Raw genomic sequence first — 15,746 nt, forward strand, 5'->3', positions numbered from 1 at the left:
GTTGTACCTGCTCCAAACAATAGCACTTGACAAGAGCGACAGCCCACTGAATCACCAATAATCCAAGCATGTGAAAGCTTCCATGTGCTGCCTCAAAGGAACAGGTCAGAAATGGCGCATCGCCCATTGGGAAACCGAGACTTGGTCCAACATGCTGTAAAGTGCCGCGATGCATCCTAATGCACAACCCTGCAAGCGAAATGATAAACTATTCCATACCCCAAAGCTGTCACTTCCCAGCAAAAAGCACTGCGAGTGAATCGTCAACAGACCCTCCGTTGGCGCGCTTATACGCCCCGACCCGCTCTACAAACTCGGCCCTTTCAAAGGTAACCCAGCTATAAGTTGACGTCAAACGGGTATTAGCCCGAGTTTTGGTCCTTGGATGGAACCCCCGCGAGATGATCCTCCGGCTTTTAGCTTCAAGCTTTAATATTCTCCGAGAACGACATACAATAGAATTATTTTCTCATAATTCTTGCTCAGATTTTCTCCTCGTCGGATCGTTTCTGTTTTTGACTTTGCGAGGCGCACCAGGATAACTCGCTGCCATGCCTGACAAGATCCTCGATGACATCTCCCACCGGAGGTACAACCCACTAACAGACAGCTGGCTGCTCGTCTCCCCTCACCGAACGAAGCGGCCCTGGCAGTAAGTAGACCGATGACAGTTGGAACTCTCGATTTGCGCTCTTATATGCTGAGCTTTATTTGCTTCACAGGGGCCAGCAAGAGGGTGCCGCTGTGACGACGCTGCCCGAATATGACCCCAAGGTAAGTGGCTCATGCGGGTTCAAGTACAGAGCAAGACCTGAATGCATCTGACAACTCGACCAAGTGCTACCTCTGCCCCGGCAACCCTCGCGCTGCTGGTGACAAGAACCCCAACTATGAGCAGACGTTTGCCTTTGTAAACGACTACAGCGCCGTCAAGGAGCAGCAGCCCGACTATGAGGTCGACCAGTCGTCAGACGGTGTGTCCCGTCCCATGTCCCGTCTACCCCTCGTTGAGTGCTAACCCCAAGGCCTGCAGACTTGGAGTCGCTTCTGCTGCGCGCTCAAGGCGTCAAGGGAGTGTGCTATGTCCTGACCTTCTCGCCCAAGCACAACGTCACCCTCGCCGACATGTCGGCTCAGGAGATTCTGCCCACCATCAACCACTGGACCCGGCTCTACGCCAACCATCTGTCGCCGTCAAACCCGCTCTCTGCGGTGGCCGACCAGCTTCAGCTTCCCATCTCCAAGCAAGAGGCCCCCGTTCCCAAGGACAACTACCGCTACATGCAGATCTTTGAGAACAAGGGCGCCGCAATGGGCTGCTCGAACCCGCATCCTCACTGCCAGGCCTGGACGACGTCAACCATGCCCGAGGAGCCCGGCAAGGAGCTGGCGCAGATGATCAAGTACCGTCAGCAGCACGGACGCCACTTGCTTGCCGACTATCTCAAGCTGGAGCTCGCAAAGGAGGAGCGCGTGGTCTGGCAAAACGACTCCTTTGTCGTCGTGTGCCCGTGGTGGGCAATCTGGCCATTCGAGGTTCTCGTCCTCCCCAAGCGACACATCCGCGCCCTGGTCGACCTCACGGCTGATGAGCGGCTGCAGCTTGCAGAGGCCATCCAGGAGGTCACCCGGAGATATGACAATCTATTTGAATGCCACTTCCCCTACAGCTCGGGCATCCACCAGGCTCCTCTGAGCGGAACGCCAGAGGAAATCGAGAATGCCTACTTCCACATGCACTTTTACCCCCCGCTGCTGCGGTCCGCGACGGTCAAAAAGTTCCTTGTTGGATTCGAGCTCATGGCGGAGCCTCAGCGGGACATTACGCCGGAGCAGGCAACGACTCGCCTGCGAGCATGCGATGGCGAGCTGTACCGGAACAAGTTGAACTAGGTATCTCGGCCTGAATCTAGGATAGAAACATCCCTTCAATCCTTCAATTATTCTCCAGTGCACTATTGCCACATGTCCATTTGTATCATTGATCCAGCATCATATCTACTCAAACTCGACATAGTGGCTCCGGACCATTGGCATCCAGATCAGCGCCGTCGTAGCAAGCGTAAACGGAAAGATCTGAGGCAGGCCAAACGTCATGCTCTTGAACACAAACAGCTCGCTGGCAAAGTGACCCAGCGCCACCACGTACGTCCAGATGGCAATGTTGTACATGGGCCCCATGTGCAGGTGGTACGCCGCGTAGCAGCGCACAATGCATGTGATGAGCGTCCACGTCCCAAAGAGCCGCCCGGCGAGGGGCGTCAGCTGGTCGGTGGCCTTGGGGTCGTTCTGGGCGTGCACCAGCTTGTTGGGCGAGTCCTCCGGGTTGAACTTGGCGGAGGCGGGCGGCAGCTTGGGGTTTCGGATGAAGCGGCCGTTGTAGACGCGCCGCGAGAAGTGCAGCGTCGCGTATGCCTGGAGGGAGTTGCCGATGGACACGACGGAGAGCTGAAAGGGGTTGGATTTTTTGTCAGCGATTGCTCGGGAGGTTGGCGGCTTGTTTTGACAAGCTGGTCAACGTACGATGAGCATGTAATAGGGCAGAATGCCCTTGGCTGGGGGCAGGATGGACTTGAGGAGATCCATGACGGACGGATTGGAAGCAATGGAGAGAATCTGGCTCTGAAGTTTGTAAGAGCAGAGCTGCGTCGAGGTCGGGCGGAAATGGTTCCTCTTTGGAGGTACCCGTACGTGGTGGGCTGCTATCGGCTCAGTACATTTCGTGTAGCCCAGCAGCAGTAATCCCGGACGTGACGCAGGTTATTTTCTTCCAAATTGCACACCACTAAGATGTGTTTACTTAAAACCACAGTTTATCCCCAATGTTAACGTGATAACTCCCGTAAGCACACTGCCCTGTGTATATCATGGCGGCCTCAAGCCTCCGGGACCTGTGATTTACCTTTGGGCTAAGCCCATCCACGGCTAACCGGGAGCTGCTGTGACTTTTCCATTGGCCAAGTGGCGTCGATGAGCTCGCCCACTAAAGGAAAGCTCCCGCCAAAATCTCCTCCCTCTCCTCATTCTTCGACCTCTCACAGCACAAACCGCGCCATCATGGAGTCCATCAAGAGCTTCCTCGAGAACGTGCCGCAGTCTGTGCAATTGGCACTGGCTGGAATCGGCGCTCTTTACCTGGGCTCCAAGTTCTTCAGCTATCTGCAGCTGGTCTTAAGCTCGTTTCTGCTTCCGGGCACCAACGTAAGAAATGCCCCTCCTCACGCGTCTACAGTTGCAACTGAATTGGCGATTACCCGTCGTGTTACTGACAGCAAGCCAGCTTCGAAAGTATGGAAAGCCCGGCACCTGGGCGGTTGTCACCGGTGCCTCCGACGGCCTCGGCAAAGAATATGCCACGCAGCTCGCCGCCAAGGGCTTCAACCTCGTCCTCGTTTCCCGAACCCAGGCAAAGCTCGATGCGCTCGCCAAGGACCTCGAGCAGAAATTCACGGGCAAGGGCCTGCAGATCAAGACGCTTGCCATGGACTTTGCCCAAGACAACGATGCCGACTACGAGAGACTGCGGGAGCTCGTCCAGGACCTGGACGTTGGCATCCTGATCAACAACGTCGGCCAGAGCCACAGCATCCCCGTGCCCTTCTTGGAGACGCCCAAGGAGGAGCTGCAGAACATTGTCACCATCAACTGCCTTGGGACATTGAAGGTTACGCAGATCGTCGCGCCCATTCTCCAGAAGCGCAAGCGCGGCTTGATCTTGACCATGGGCTCGTTCGGCGGCTGGACTCCCACGCCTTACCTGGCGACGTACTCTGGCAGCAAGGCTTTCCTCCAGCAATGGAGCAACGCCCTGGCTTCCGAGCTGTCCGATTACAACGTCGACGTCTACCTTGTTCTTAGCCACCTCGTCACCACCGCCATGAGCAAGGTCCGCCGCACCAGCCTGCTCATCCCCAACCCGCGTGGGTTCGTCAAGGCTGCGCTGGGCAAGGTTGGACTCGGCGGCTACCAAACCGCGCCCAACACATACACTCCGTGGTGGAGCCACGCCTTCATGCTGTGGGTGATTGAAAATGTCGCGGGCGTCAACAGCCCCTTGACGATCTGGTACAACAAGAAGATGCATCTTGACATTCGCCGGCGCGCTCTTCGCAAGCAGGCCCGTGAGGCCAAGAAGCAGTAAAACGGCTTAGGATGGCGTCGGGACATGGCAACATAGAAGGATATCACTGCGCTTATAGTGTGATGTAGCTAATGGAAGAGAGGGTTCGGCTGTGACATGCTTGGCAAGGGAGCCTTGGGACGCGATGTAAGAGATGCTAGGATCCTGGGATTCAAGGGCATATTAACAGTTGCTTTTAATAAAAGATAGAATAAATACTCATTCGGAGGAATTTCTACCCGGATATTACTGGATAACTAGCAGATGTGTCAAGATGCGCGGCGAGAAGGAAACCCGGTATGTGAGCGGAGGGTGAATCGTGATGGACTGAGTGTATGTTTTGGCCGTGCACAGGCTGATGAAACGTATGGAGGATATCCGTCTCTGGAATCACACAGCGACTTAAGCTCTCAGTTCATGACCAGAAGTCCTCCACCAATCGAAATCAAGGTGAAGGGCAAAGGCCAGACGGCATCAATGTAAACAAAGCAACCAGAGCAACTCTCGCATCGTCAAGGCTGGCTGACTGGTGGTATCACAAGAACTGGTTGATTACGTAACGCCTCAAAGCCGTTCGGCGACCGCGCCAAGCCCAGATTCAGCCTAGCGCGCTTGCACGCCCAGGCACGAAAAATACAGAGCTGTACCAACCTCCCAGAGCAGTGCTACAAAATAAATCCAAACTCGATCAATCTTTTTGCTCTGGCCGCCCATCGCCATCGTTTCCTCCGCCCGCCCTTCACGCCGCCACTCAATTAGCGATCGCGGCAACGAGCTTCCGATCCAGACGCGCAGCTCCCGCTTGCGCCCGTCCCAGCAGCTCGCCCGGCTCGTCCTGGATGGTCTGACCAGCGCGTTGCTCCCACTTCCCCCCCGGCTCTGGTCAAGGTCAAGGGCAAGGTCACGATCCACGGCCAACGGGCTCTGACGCAGCTTCTGCCACGGCACGGCACCGTCTCTCGAGCTGTCCGACATGTCGTTCCCTCCCGCCACGCCGCTGCGCCCAGTGCCGGGCGCATTTGTCAACACGCCGGCCGTCGTCTCGCGCTACCAGACCTCGTCGCACGACCCCGTCCGCCGGACGCTCTTCAGCTCTGAAGCCCAGAATCCTCAGACGTCAGTCGCCACGACGACTGCTGGTCATGGCACGGTAGCGACGACGACGTCGACCGCGGCGACGGCGGCGTCCAACGCAGAGGGGGCAGGGCTGGCTTCGCTGACCCCAATGCCGCCCCCACGCGTCGAAAACATGCCGCCCGTCCTCAAGGCCGCCAAGGCCATCAACACCTTCTTGCAATCCGACGAGAACTTTCCCGACCTGGACTCCTACTGCAGACGTAAGTGTTGAGGTGATATCGTCACTGGATTGGGGCGACAGGATAGACTAACCAGCAAACCCGTGCTCAGAGGGAGCTTCGTCCGACTATGAGCTGCCGGGCGCCGACTCTGCCTGGGCTCCCTTCCAGAAGACCAACATGTACCCGATCCCGAACCAGGTGTTCGACCACTACAACTCTGGCCAGCTCCAGACTCTCATGGGCCTCTTTGCCGAGATCAACCACGCCTGGGTGGTGATTGACAACTCGCTCTTCCTGTGGGACTATACCCATCCCGACCCCGAGCTCATTGGCTTTGAAGACCAGCCGCACACAATCCACGCTGTTGCGCTCGTGCCCCCGAAGCCCGGCATCTTCGTTAGCACAATCACACATATACTGGTCGTGGCGACGTCATCCGAAATCATCCTGCTCGGCCTGTCTGCCACGGATACCTCTGCTGGAACGAAGACGGTCACTCTGTACCAGACCAAGATGGTCCTGCCCACGCGAGGCAACGACATTCGCGTCATCAGCGGCTCTGCCGATGGCCGCATCTTCTTTGGCGGATGCAGCGATACCGACATCAACGAGCTTTACTACCAGTCTGAAGAAAAGTGGTTCTCGAGTCGGTGTGGTAAGGTCAACCATTCGAACCCGGGATGGTCCTCCGTCGTGAGCTTGCAGACTGGCTTCTGGTCTCAGAGGGATCCCGAGCACCTGGTGGACATTGTCATCGACGACACGAGAAAGCTGGTCTACACCCTCTCCAGCGCATCGACGATCCGAACGTATCACATGGAGACTCCCGAACGGCTGAACAAGGTGATTGAAAAGACAAAGATTCACTGCCTTCGAGATATTGCGCACATGATTACACAGTCCAAGCTCTTGACCGACCGAACCAACATTGTGTCCATCAGCCCCATCTCAAAGCAAGAGGCCTCAAAGCTGCATCTCATGGCGCTGACGGACACCGGCTGCCGTCTCTTCTTCAGCGCCACCAACGCGTCTTCTTACCTATACGGCTCCCAGGCAAATCTGGCCCCCCAGAGCATGCAGGTCCAGTTCATCAAGTTCCCTCCGTCAGCAGTTGCCCGACGATCCACCCAGATTGGGCTGAACGGCCAGCCTTCGGGAGAAGCTGTGGTTGATCTCGACTCAACCATGCTGATATCCAGCAGGCAGGGCGCCCGGTTCCCACCCGGATTCTTCTTAGACTTTGTGAGCAAGAAGGAGGATCCTAATTGCGATTCGCTGTTTGTGGCCGGCCCCGAGACTGGAAGAATCAAACGGGTTTCGCCCAACACCCCCCTGAGATACTTTGAGCAGGCGAGCTGGATCGATATCGGCAGCCGAGCGGAGGCCGTTGGCTTGATAACGAAGCCATTCGCGGCCGCCAGCCAACCGATTGGATTCGGTAACGAACTTGCCGTCCAGTTCGACGAACCCCCCAGCGAGTTTGCCGTTCTCACCAACACGGGCGTCCACGTCATCCGAAGGCGGCGGTTGGTGGATACCTTTGCGGCAGCCATCCGGGATGCGCCGGGAGACGAGGCACTGGACCTCATGTGCCGTCGTCTCATTTCTCTCTACGGCCGCGTGGAGACTGTCTCGACAGCTCTGGCGGTGGCTTGCGGTCACGGCGGGGACTCGAGACCAGGCTCCGTCAAGGCCATTGACCAAGTGACGGTGGACCGAGCAAGGGCGTTATTTGTCGATTTCGGCGGCCAACCCACAGTAGCGGAAACAGACCCGACATCACTCACGATCGATTCGATCAAGCTATCGTCCCGGCACGATGCACTGGCGCTGTACCTGTCGAGACTGATCCGAAAGCTCTGGAAAGCCCCCGTGATCACGTCAACTGTTGCGCCCAATGGGACGATTTCCGTGGCTTCAACGATTCCTCAGCCCAAGCTCCTTGCCACCCAGGAGAACCTTGAGCGCCTCAGGAAATTCATCGAGTCGAACAAGGGCCTCATCCAGGGAATGTCAGGCCCGTCCGACTTGCAGCGAGTTTCCAGCAGACAGGAAGAGGTGGCATTGCAGGCTGAACACCAGGCGCTGCATGCCCTGCAAAAGCTGATGGAGAGCATCTCAGAGGGCATCTCGTTTGTGCTCATGCTGTTCGACGAGCGCGTGTCGGACATTTACGCCAGACTAGATGACACATCTCGGCAGCACCTCAAGGAGCTGACGTATGAGAAGCTGTTTTCGCAGGCGGACGGCAGGGACCTGGCCAAGCTGCTGGTCAAGGCCATTGTCAATCGCAACATCGAGAGCGGCTCAAACGTCGAGACGGTGGCGGATGCGCTGAGGCGGAGGTGCGGCAGCTTCTGCAGCCCCGATGATGTGGTCATCTTCAAGGCCCAGGAGTCGCTCAAGAGGGCCTCGGAGCAGCCCCTCAACACCAACCAATCCAGGATCCTTCTCAACGAGAGCTTGACCCTCTTCCAGAAAGTGGCCCGCAGCCTGACGTTTGGCAACCTGCAGAATGCCGTGGCCCAGTACATTGACATGAAGTACTATGCCGGCGCGGTGCAGCTGTGTCTCTACGTCGCCCGAGAGCAGGACAGAGGCAACGCCGCCCTGTCGTGGATCAACGACGGCAAGCCTGCGGGAGATCCCCGCGCCAACGCCTTCAACCAGCGGAGGCGAGTCTACGACCTCGTGCACGAGGTTCTGCGACAGCTGGACGCTGCCGCCAGTCTCGAGCCGCTCACGGTTGATGGACGGCCGACGCTCATCGCGACGAAGCGAATCGAGGCGTACGAGGTCGTCAACGGGTCGGACGACGAAGTGTTCCACTTTGACTTGTACGAGTGGTACATTGAGCAGGGATGGACCGAACGAATACTGGGCATCGACTCTCCGCACGTTGTCACCTTTCTGCAGCGGCTGGCGAGCACGAACGTGGAGCATGCCGACCTCCTGTGCCGCTTCTACACCAACCGAAGCCGCTTCTTCGACGCGGCCGAAGTCCAGGCCGAGCTGGCGAGCTCCGACGTTGCGCTTGGCATCAAGGACAGGCTGCGGCTGCTCAGCTTGGCAAAGGCCAACGCCAACGTGGCAACCGTCGGCATCAGCAGACAGCAGCAGCAGAGGCTCAACCATGAGGTGACGGATCTGCTCGAGGTGGCCAATATCCAGGACGATCTGCTGGGCCGCCTGATGGCAGACGACAGAATTGATGCGGAGAGAAAGGTGGAGATTGAAAAGGCTCTGGATGGCAGGATCATCAGTCTCTCGGAGGTAAGGAGGACCCTGGGTGACCGTGTTGGAGAATGCGTCGATGTTTCTTGCCGGTCCATGTCCGTGACATCTCGTCTTCATATGCTAACAAACGCTTGTCCGCAGCTCTTCAACGACTACGCCGATCAGGCCGGATACTATGATCTGTGCCTGCTGATCTACCACACTGCAAACTACCGCAACCCCACGACCATCTCGGCGACATGGGAGAACCTCATCCAGCAGACTCACGACGAGGTCATGGCGCGGCACGATGCGATGGAGCCGGGCATGCAACCACCCCCCATGCCGTACGAAGTCCTGACGAGCAAGATTCAGAACATTGCCCACCACACGTCGCTCGACAGCTTCGTCTTCCCCATCCAGACGCTTCTGCCCCAGCTCTGCCGGTATGCCGTCACCTGCCAGCAAGACGCGACGATTGGCGCCGATCCTACGTGGCCGGTGCAGCTCTTCCTGTCGCTTGGCGTGTCGCATGACATGATTGTGCGCGTGCTGGAGAGCATATTCGACACGCAGGACTACGGCTTCAGCGGCATGGTGCGCAACCGCATCATCGAGATGATCGTCTACGTCGTCAGCGACTGGGTGGCCGAGGTGCGGCGACGTGGCGGCGCAGCCAAGGGAGGCTCACTCGGGCCTTCTGTCAGCGACCTCCTGCAGCGTTGCGAGGCTGCTCTGCCGCTGCCGGGCCAGGGCCACAACAATGGCGGCGCGGACCTGGCGGACGTGCGACGGGTGCTGAGGATGCTGCGGAGAGAGGTGGCCGGGCTGGTGGAGCGGTTGCCAACAGCGAGCATGAGGTTTATGTGAGATGTGAGATGTGAGCGGAACCGGTGGACGCATTTTTTTTTCTTCTCTTTTCTTTGAATTCTTTATACTCTGTTTGTTTATGGTAGCTATGTTGGAGGAAGGGAGAAGGAAGACGGTAATCATTGTGTTTTGTTATTTTCTCTCCTATCATTTCCAGGTGTCTTGGTGTCTTGGTTCCAAGCCACGTCCAAAGAGGGGAAAAGAGCACAAGAAAGCAAACAAAGGTGGGAGAAAATCGAGGGGAGGAGGGAACGGGAGACGAAAGGAGGGGAAGAAACGACTTGGGGGGGGAAAGGGGAGGTCCAAGTCTTTTGATGAATTATTTGTATAAGAAGAGCAAGAGCAAGAACAACAACCAACACGAAGCAAAAAGCACACAAACAAACACAAACACATATGGAAGGGGGCGTTCGTATCATGGGAGTATGCGACAAAAGGTTGTGGATGAAGTCACGTAAAGGGTAGACGCATTTGCGAAGCACAGCTGGAGGCAACTAGGTAGGTAGTTTTAGGTAAGGCTCTCTTTTCTCGTGGTATTCATGTAGGATTGATTTTTAATGCGAGGGGTATAAAAGAGGACATTTGAAGAGCGTGGATATTGATTTCTTGCAACATATGATGTTTTGATGTTTGCTTGGTGTTGGATGTTGCATGTCGGTGGCTTTTGCAGCGTTGTCTGTTTGGTCGAATAGACGAGATGGAAAGTGCCCAAGGGAGAGAATTTTCAGTCCAATTCGAATCAGCATTGCGAGGGAGGTGAGGATCATGACCAGTAGGACACGGTGGAGGGGGGTTTGAAGGGAGATTTAGGCGGCGATTGGGTGCTTGCGAGTTTGTGTGTAAGGACGAATTGGAAGGGAAAATGTGGGAACTTTGTATGTTGTGGATGTCGTTTTCCGGTGAGGCGAGGAAGAGCGGATTTGTTGTAGGCGCTGGACACATGTATACAACAACGCAGAAGGCAAACCGCCTTATTGTTGTAGTGCATGGAGCAGCAGTCTTTGATGACTTTTGGTTCCTGCGAATATCGTATGTCACTTCCTCTGTATGTGAGTGAGCAATTGTATCATAAATGTAACCTGTTCAGCGCGCGGATACAGAACAACCGGGGGGGGGGGGGGGGGGGGTCATAGATGGCACTCGTACCCGTCCTCATCCTTGTGCTCCTCGTAGATGCTGCTCATGAGAGCAGCGGTGGGGGGAAGGACTTNTTTGTGTTGTGTTGGGCAAGCCAAACGTCTGTTACCCGATTTGGCATGACAAGGGGCCGGAAGGCACGTTTACGTGGCATGGCTTGAGTCGGCCACGCTGCAGGTACCTACTCCTTGACAAGGATTTCTGTCGCGCTGAAGAGTTGGCTTGCACGCAGTACACCTGTAGCTTTTGCGTACGTACAGATGTTGGGTACTAGCCGACCTGTGAGTGGGTTTGGCGAGAGGGTTAAGGTCAGAATCAGGTACGGCTGAGGGGGGCGGACTTGCGGGTATAAAAGGAAGGGGAAAGGACTTGGAGTCTCGCTTCTTCCTTTGTGCCTGCTTTATTTCTACTTATCCTTTTGACTCTTGATCTTGTTTCTTCTGGAGCAGAGGACGAGGATGTGGGTTTTCTTGGATCATTTGGGCCAGCTGGTCTGGTTGTCACATTCATTTTTCTTTGATGCTACGCCATCATACACCTCCCATTCGTTTCACGGAGGTCTTCCTCCCGCACTTTAACATACTCACACCAATTCGAACTCAAAAAAATAAGCACAAGTCAAGCGCATTTGAATATACAACTGTACAACAACAAGTACTCCTACCAAGGCATCGGCTCAGTCGCCGATGCTGAAATACGTTCTTGGCCGGCCCTCGTCCGTCTTCCCGGCCCCACCCCACTTTTCGGCTCCGATCATGTACCTCCCTGAGCGTGGGTACGAATCGGCCGAACATGCACGTTTTTATAATATCCCCGAGCGCTTGGATACGAACATCATTTTTGGAACTCTTTAAGATGGGCCGAGAAAGTTGATGCCACTGGGCATTGTTCGTTGAACTGGGGGGGGGGGGGGGGGTATTTGGGGCTTTGGAGCATGTCCGCCAGGTCTCCCGTAGGCTGGACAGCCAAAGCCTCATCACATATCAGAAGCGGTCAATGACTTATGACCAAACTAAAGAACAGAAGGATTCAAGAATGGCCTTGACCGGAGTAGGCTCTGTCTGCACCAATTTACAAATAGTATCCCTTGTTCAGACTGGCAAGTCTTTGCTGTGCTTGATAATAATGGTGGAAGTGCGGGGGAGGTTTGGGATGACATTCCATCTTGATCCAGCATAGCGACCTGTGCGGAGGACCCGGATGGATTTGCTTGCATTAACTTGCTCGGCATATATGGTAAAGTCTCGTTGCTTTTGAGTTGATTAGAGCACTTTTCTTGCGGTTTGATTTGGTCTGGCTGTGGACTGCAAACAGGGCGGGAACATGGGATGACATGTAAGGTAGCACGCGGCGACTTCTCGGACACTTGCGTAAAGGGATATTACATCTATAAGAAGGGAGGGAGAGTTGATACAGACGGCGATGCCTCATGCGATCTTCAAACCCAAGAGTTCCATACTTGACTCATTCATTATTTCATACAGCTCTCTATAATAGCGAACAACCATCCATTCACCAGAATGACTGCCAGAAACAACGACTTCGAGGCCATGGCAGAGTCCATGAGGGGCTTCCTCAAGGACGCAGCCCAAACGCAAGACTCGTTGCAGCAGGACTTTGTCCAGCTCTCGCGCGGCATCATGAGGCAGATAGCCGAGCCGCTCGTCAGCCACATGGGCTTCAACGAGACGGTCAGCGAGCCGGTCGTCCTGCTGGACAACGCGTGCGGATCGGGCGTGCTGACGCAGGAGGTGCAGGCCGCGCTGTCAGACGAGGTCCTGGCGAAGAGCTCGTTTACTTGCGCGGACACTGCGGTGGGAATGGTGGATTTGGTCAAGAAGAGGATTGTGGACGAGAAGTGGGTGAATGCTGAGGCAAAGGTTCTCGATGCCATGGTGAGTGCTTCTATGCCTTTGACACACATTTTGTTCACTACTCATGGTTTGATATTCCAGAATACTGGGCTTCCAGACAACTCCTTCACCCATGTGGGCGCTGCTCTGGCACTGCATCTCACCCCGGATCCAGACGCCGTCGTCAAAGGTAACATCACCAGCATCACTTCCACGACACGACAAGATGACATGCACATACTTACAAAAAGGGCCCAGACTGCATTCGAACCCTCAAGCCAGGCGGCACCTTTGGCGCATCGACATTCTCCAAGGCCACGGCCAACATGTTCTGGATCCCGGACATTCGCTCCGCCCTGCAGTCCCTCCCCTTTGACGCGCCGATGCCAGACCCGGTGCCCATGCAGATGCACCGCTCGGGCCGCTGGGACGACGCCGCGTGGATCGAGAAGCATCTCGCGCAGGATCTGGGGCTGGCGAACGTGTCTGTGAGGGAGAACCCGGGCAGGTACAGGTTTGCGGGCGCGGACGAGTTCTTGGCGGCGTTTTGGATGATGGTGCCGTGGATCGTGAGCACTTTCTGGAGCAAAGAGGTGAGAGAGGCGCATTCGGTGGACGAGGTCAGGGGGTTGGTCAAGAAGCATCTGGAGGACAAGTATGGGGGGGAGGGATGGAGCGTTGAGTGGCGGGTGATTACCATGACTGCGACTGTGAGCAAGTGAGGGCATTTTGAAGGTATCTTGATTAAAATTTCAGGTATCAACGACGGCGAAACTACCTTGTTTGCCTGCCATGGGCCATCATGGTGTTTTGTAGGATTTTGGCATGTGAGACGATGAGACGAGAAGCCCATCAAGGTGCACCAGCCACATTCGCAGCTGTGGCGCAGCGCTGCCGCGACTTGGCGCAACCTGCTAGTACATTCTTTCGCCTGTCCTGTGTCTTGTGTCGCAGTTCCAGCTTGTTCTTGTCGCTGTGGCCACGCACGCATCGAGTCGCAGCATCTTCAGTCGGTCGCACTCTGGCCCAAGTCGCAGATGGATCGCAGCGTGATTTGAACCGGTCGCTCGGTAACTGATACCACGGACGAACACGAGACGAGACAACAAGGAAGCCAACAAGGGGGACTCTCTCTAGGGGGCGGGCGATTCAATATCTCGAACTCAACTCGATAGCTTCAACCTCCTCGACCAATCCTCCACAACTCCGTCGCCATGCTGTTCGCCGCCGTCGCCACCCTCGTCGGCAGCCTGGCATCGCTTGCTGCGGCCAATCTGCCGGGCACGCTGCCCTCGTATCACTACGGCGCCCCGATCCACGTCGAGTGCATGAACCGAAGCTCGTGAGTCCCTGCTAATGTCTACAGAGCACGCTTCATGTGGCGACGGCGTCAAGACAAGATCAGTGACATCAGTCCATGCTAAACTCTCCTCTCCTCCCGCAGCGACACGGGCGAACACGTCGAGCTGGCCAACCACCAGCTGCAATGGATCCCCTTCCCGACGTGCAACGAAACCGGCGAGCCGCTGCAGTTCCAGTACGGCGTCGAGGGCGAGCTCAACTGCACCATCCCCCTCGTCACCGACCCCTTCTTCCACCTGCTCGAGTTCTACATCCACAACGACGCGCCCCTCTCCTGCCGCCTGCCCGCCCGCCCGCCCGCCCGCGTCGAGGTCGTCGGCGAGACGCCGCCCGAGCAGGAGCACATCCCCCTCATCTTCGCCCTCGCCGGCACCCTGCAGCTGAGCCACATGCACATCAGCACCCACATGAACGTGCTGCTGCACAGCATGCCCAAGCACCACCCGCACCACCACGACAGCGGCGTCCTCGACTCGGCCATTTCGTACAGCACCAGCCCGCTCAGCCACATGACGGGGTCCTTTACCAAGAAGCTCGTCATTGGCGATCCCCTGCCGCTGAGCTTCTCCGTCCGCTGGTTCCCGACGCCGATGCTGCCCAAGACGGAGGGCAAGGTGGAGTGGCAGGGCCTGGGCGGGCATATCTACGCTAGCACCGTGTTTTACAGTCTCGTCTCGTTTATTGCTGGCTTGTTGGTGGCCGGCATGTACACCATGGGCGTGATTCTGCCGAGGAGACTCAAGGGGCGGTCCATGGGGGGAGCGACGCCCCTGGGATACGGAGTGGGCAATGGATGGGGATACTCTAAGAGAAAGGACTAGTCGTAGTAGTGTTTTTTATTTGCGTGTTCTTGTACGGATATGGCATGTACTTGTATGAGATGGCGATGACCGGAGTTTGGGTGGCTACGCGTTAGAGAAAAAGGGGGGGCTTGATCAACTCCCGGTTTGGCTTCAATGCGATGTATTACTGCTAATTGTGTGTTTGCCCTTCATATTTGCAGGATGTACAGACAAGGACTCAAGATGAGCTGAAGACTTGTGAGAGACAGTTACTGCGTCTTTGCTTTGGCATCAGATTGTTGAACTCGAGGCAGTAGCCGCAGATACATGTCCACAGCCAACAAAGCAGCTACAGTACATCAGTCTCATAGCAACACAAGGAGAAGGCAACAGAACAGAAGTGGAAAGAAACTCACGAATAACCGCAAACGGCAGATACGTCCCATACAGCAACACCCCCTTCTTCTCCCCACTCACCACATCCTCACCCATATGCCACAGTTCAAAGCAACACGCCGCAGCACCCATGAACGTGACGCACCCAAACGCCAGGCCCGCAAGTTCCGCCGGTCCCGAAGTTGGTTTTCGAGATGCTAGCTGAGAAACGAGGTATGCTGCGAGGGGGAGCTGGACGAGGGCTTCGATGTAGAGGAAGATTTCGAACCAGGGGGAGGAGGAGGAGGAGGAGGATGGTTGGGCGAAGAAGGGGTCGCCGGTGGAGGAGACGTATAAGTTGCGGAGGGTGAGGAGGAAGTGGAGCGGGGAGGAGGGATGTGCGTAGAGGGGTTTTGGGTAGAAGGATACGAGGTCGAGGGCTTTTTTCAGGTTTGTTAGTTGACTGGATTTTATATACCAGAGGGGAATGAGGATGAGGTTTGGGGTTAAAGGTTAAGAGGGGTGGGGGTGGAAGGTTGTTTACCTAGCATGCCGAAGAGTTGAGTGCCGATGATGAAGAGGTAGAGCCAGTCGCGCAGGGCCTTTCGTTGCGGTGCCATTTCGAGCACGGAACAGCCTGATGCGCGATCTATATCAAGATTGGCGAAGGAAAATTGAAGCTGGAATGTGATGTGAAGTTGGATAAAGCGCTGACATGTGATTGAGATGAGAT

The 15,746-nt window shown here is 56.0% G+C and overlaps 6 protein-coding genes across 6 annotated transcripts; 4 read left to right on the plus strand and 2 right to left on the minus strand.

The window, feature by feature from the left end:
- Positions 1-551: 551 nt before the first annotated feature.
- CCMA1212_006860 (Galactose-1-phosphate uridylyltransferase) lies at positions 552-1,893 on the plus strand (the record flags this gene model as incomplete). The annotated part of the gene is made up of 4 exons (XM_073704054.1): positions 552-652; positions 723-774; positions 839-974; positions 1,034-1,893. 4 exons carry the CDS (start codon positions 552-554, stop codon positions 1,891-1,893), a joined length of 1,149 nt encoding a protein of 382 aa, XP_073557452.1.
- A 105-nt stretch (positions 1,894-1,998) lies between these two features.
- On the minus strand, positions 1,999-2,586 carry CCMA1212_006861 (Ergosterol biosynthetic protein 28; the record flags this gene model as incomplete). The annotated part of the gene is made up of 2 exons (XM_073704055.1): positions 1,999-2,448; positions 2,524-2,586. 2 exons carry the CDS (start codon positions 2,584-2,586, stop codon positions 1,999-2,001), a joined length of 513 nt encoding a protein of 170 aa, XP_073557453.1.
- A 471-nt stretch (positions 2,587-3,057) lies between these two features.
- Positions 3,058-4,141, plus strand: CCMA1212_006862 (Very-long-chain 3-oxoacyl-CoA reductase; the record flags this gene model as incomplete). The annotated part of the gene is made up of 2 exons (XM_073704056.1): positions 3,058-3,201; positions 3,281-4,141. 2 exons carry the CDS (start codon positions 3,058-3,060, stop codon positions 4,139-4,141), a joined length of 1,005 nt encoding a protein of 334 aa, XP_073557454.1.
- A 952-nt stretch (positions 4,142-5,093) lies between these two features.
- CCMA1212_006863 (Nucleoporin NUP170) lies at positions 5,094-9,504 on the plus strand (the record flags this gene model as incomplete). Its single annotated transcript, XM_073704057.1, has 3 exons — positions 5,094-5,457; positions 5,528-8,691; positions 8,797-9,504. 3 exons carry the CDS (start codon positions 5,094-5,096, stop codon positions 9,502-9,504), a joined length of 4,236 nt encoding a protein of 1,411 aa, XP_073557455.1.
- Positions 9,505-12,160: 2,656 nt separating this feature from the next.
- CCMA1212_006864 (Glandicoline B O-methyltransferase roqN) lies at positions 12,161-14,677 on the plus strand (the record flags this gene model as incomplete). The annotated part of the gene is made up of 5 exons (XM_073704058.1): positions 12,161-12,536; positions 12,597-12,684; positions 12,753-13,204; positions 13,670-13,836; positions 13,939-14,677. The coding sequence occupies exons 1-5, from the start codon at positions 12,162-12,164 to the stop codon at positions 14,675-14,677; spliced, it is 1,821 nt and encodes a 606-aa protein (XP_073557397.1). The 5' UTR covers position 12,161.
- Positions 14,678-14,907: 230 nt separating this feature from the next.
- CCMA1212_006865 (uncharacterized protein) lies at positions 14,908-15,633 on the minus strand (the record flags this gene model as incomplete). The annotated part of the gene is made up of 3 exons (XM_073704059.1): positions 14,908-14,987; positions 15,055-15,453; positions 15,558-15,633. 3 exons carry the CDS (start codon positions 15,631-15,633, stop codon positions 14,908-14,910), a joined length of 555 nt encoding a protein of 184 aa, XP_073557398.1.
- Between the last annotated feature and the right edge of the window lie 113 nt (positions 15,634-15,746).

This window comes from Trichoderma ghanense (assembly GCF_004382785.1).
Source record: "Trichoderma ghanense strain CCMA-1212 chromosome Unknown scaffold_8, whole genome shotgun sequence".
In the NCBI taxonomy this organism is placed as follows: domain Eukaryota; kingdom Fungi; phylum Ascomycota; class Sordariomycetes; order Hypocreales; family Hypocreaceae; genus Trichoderma; species Trichoderma ghanense.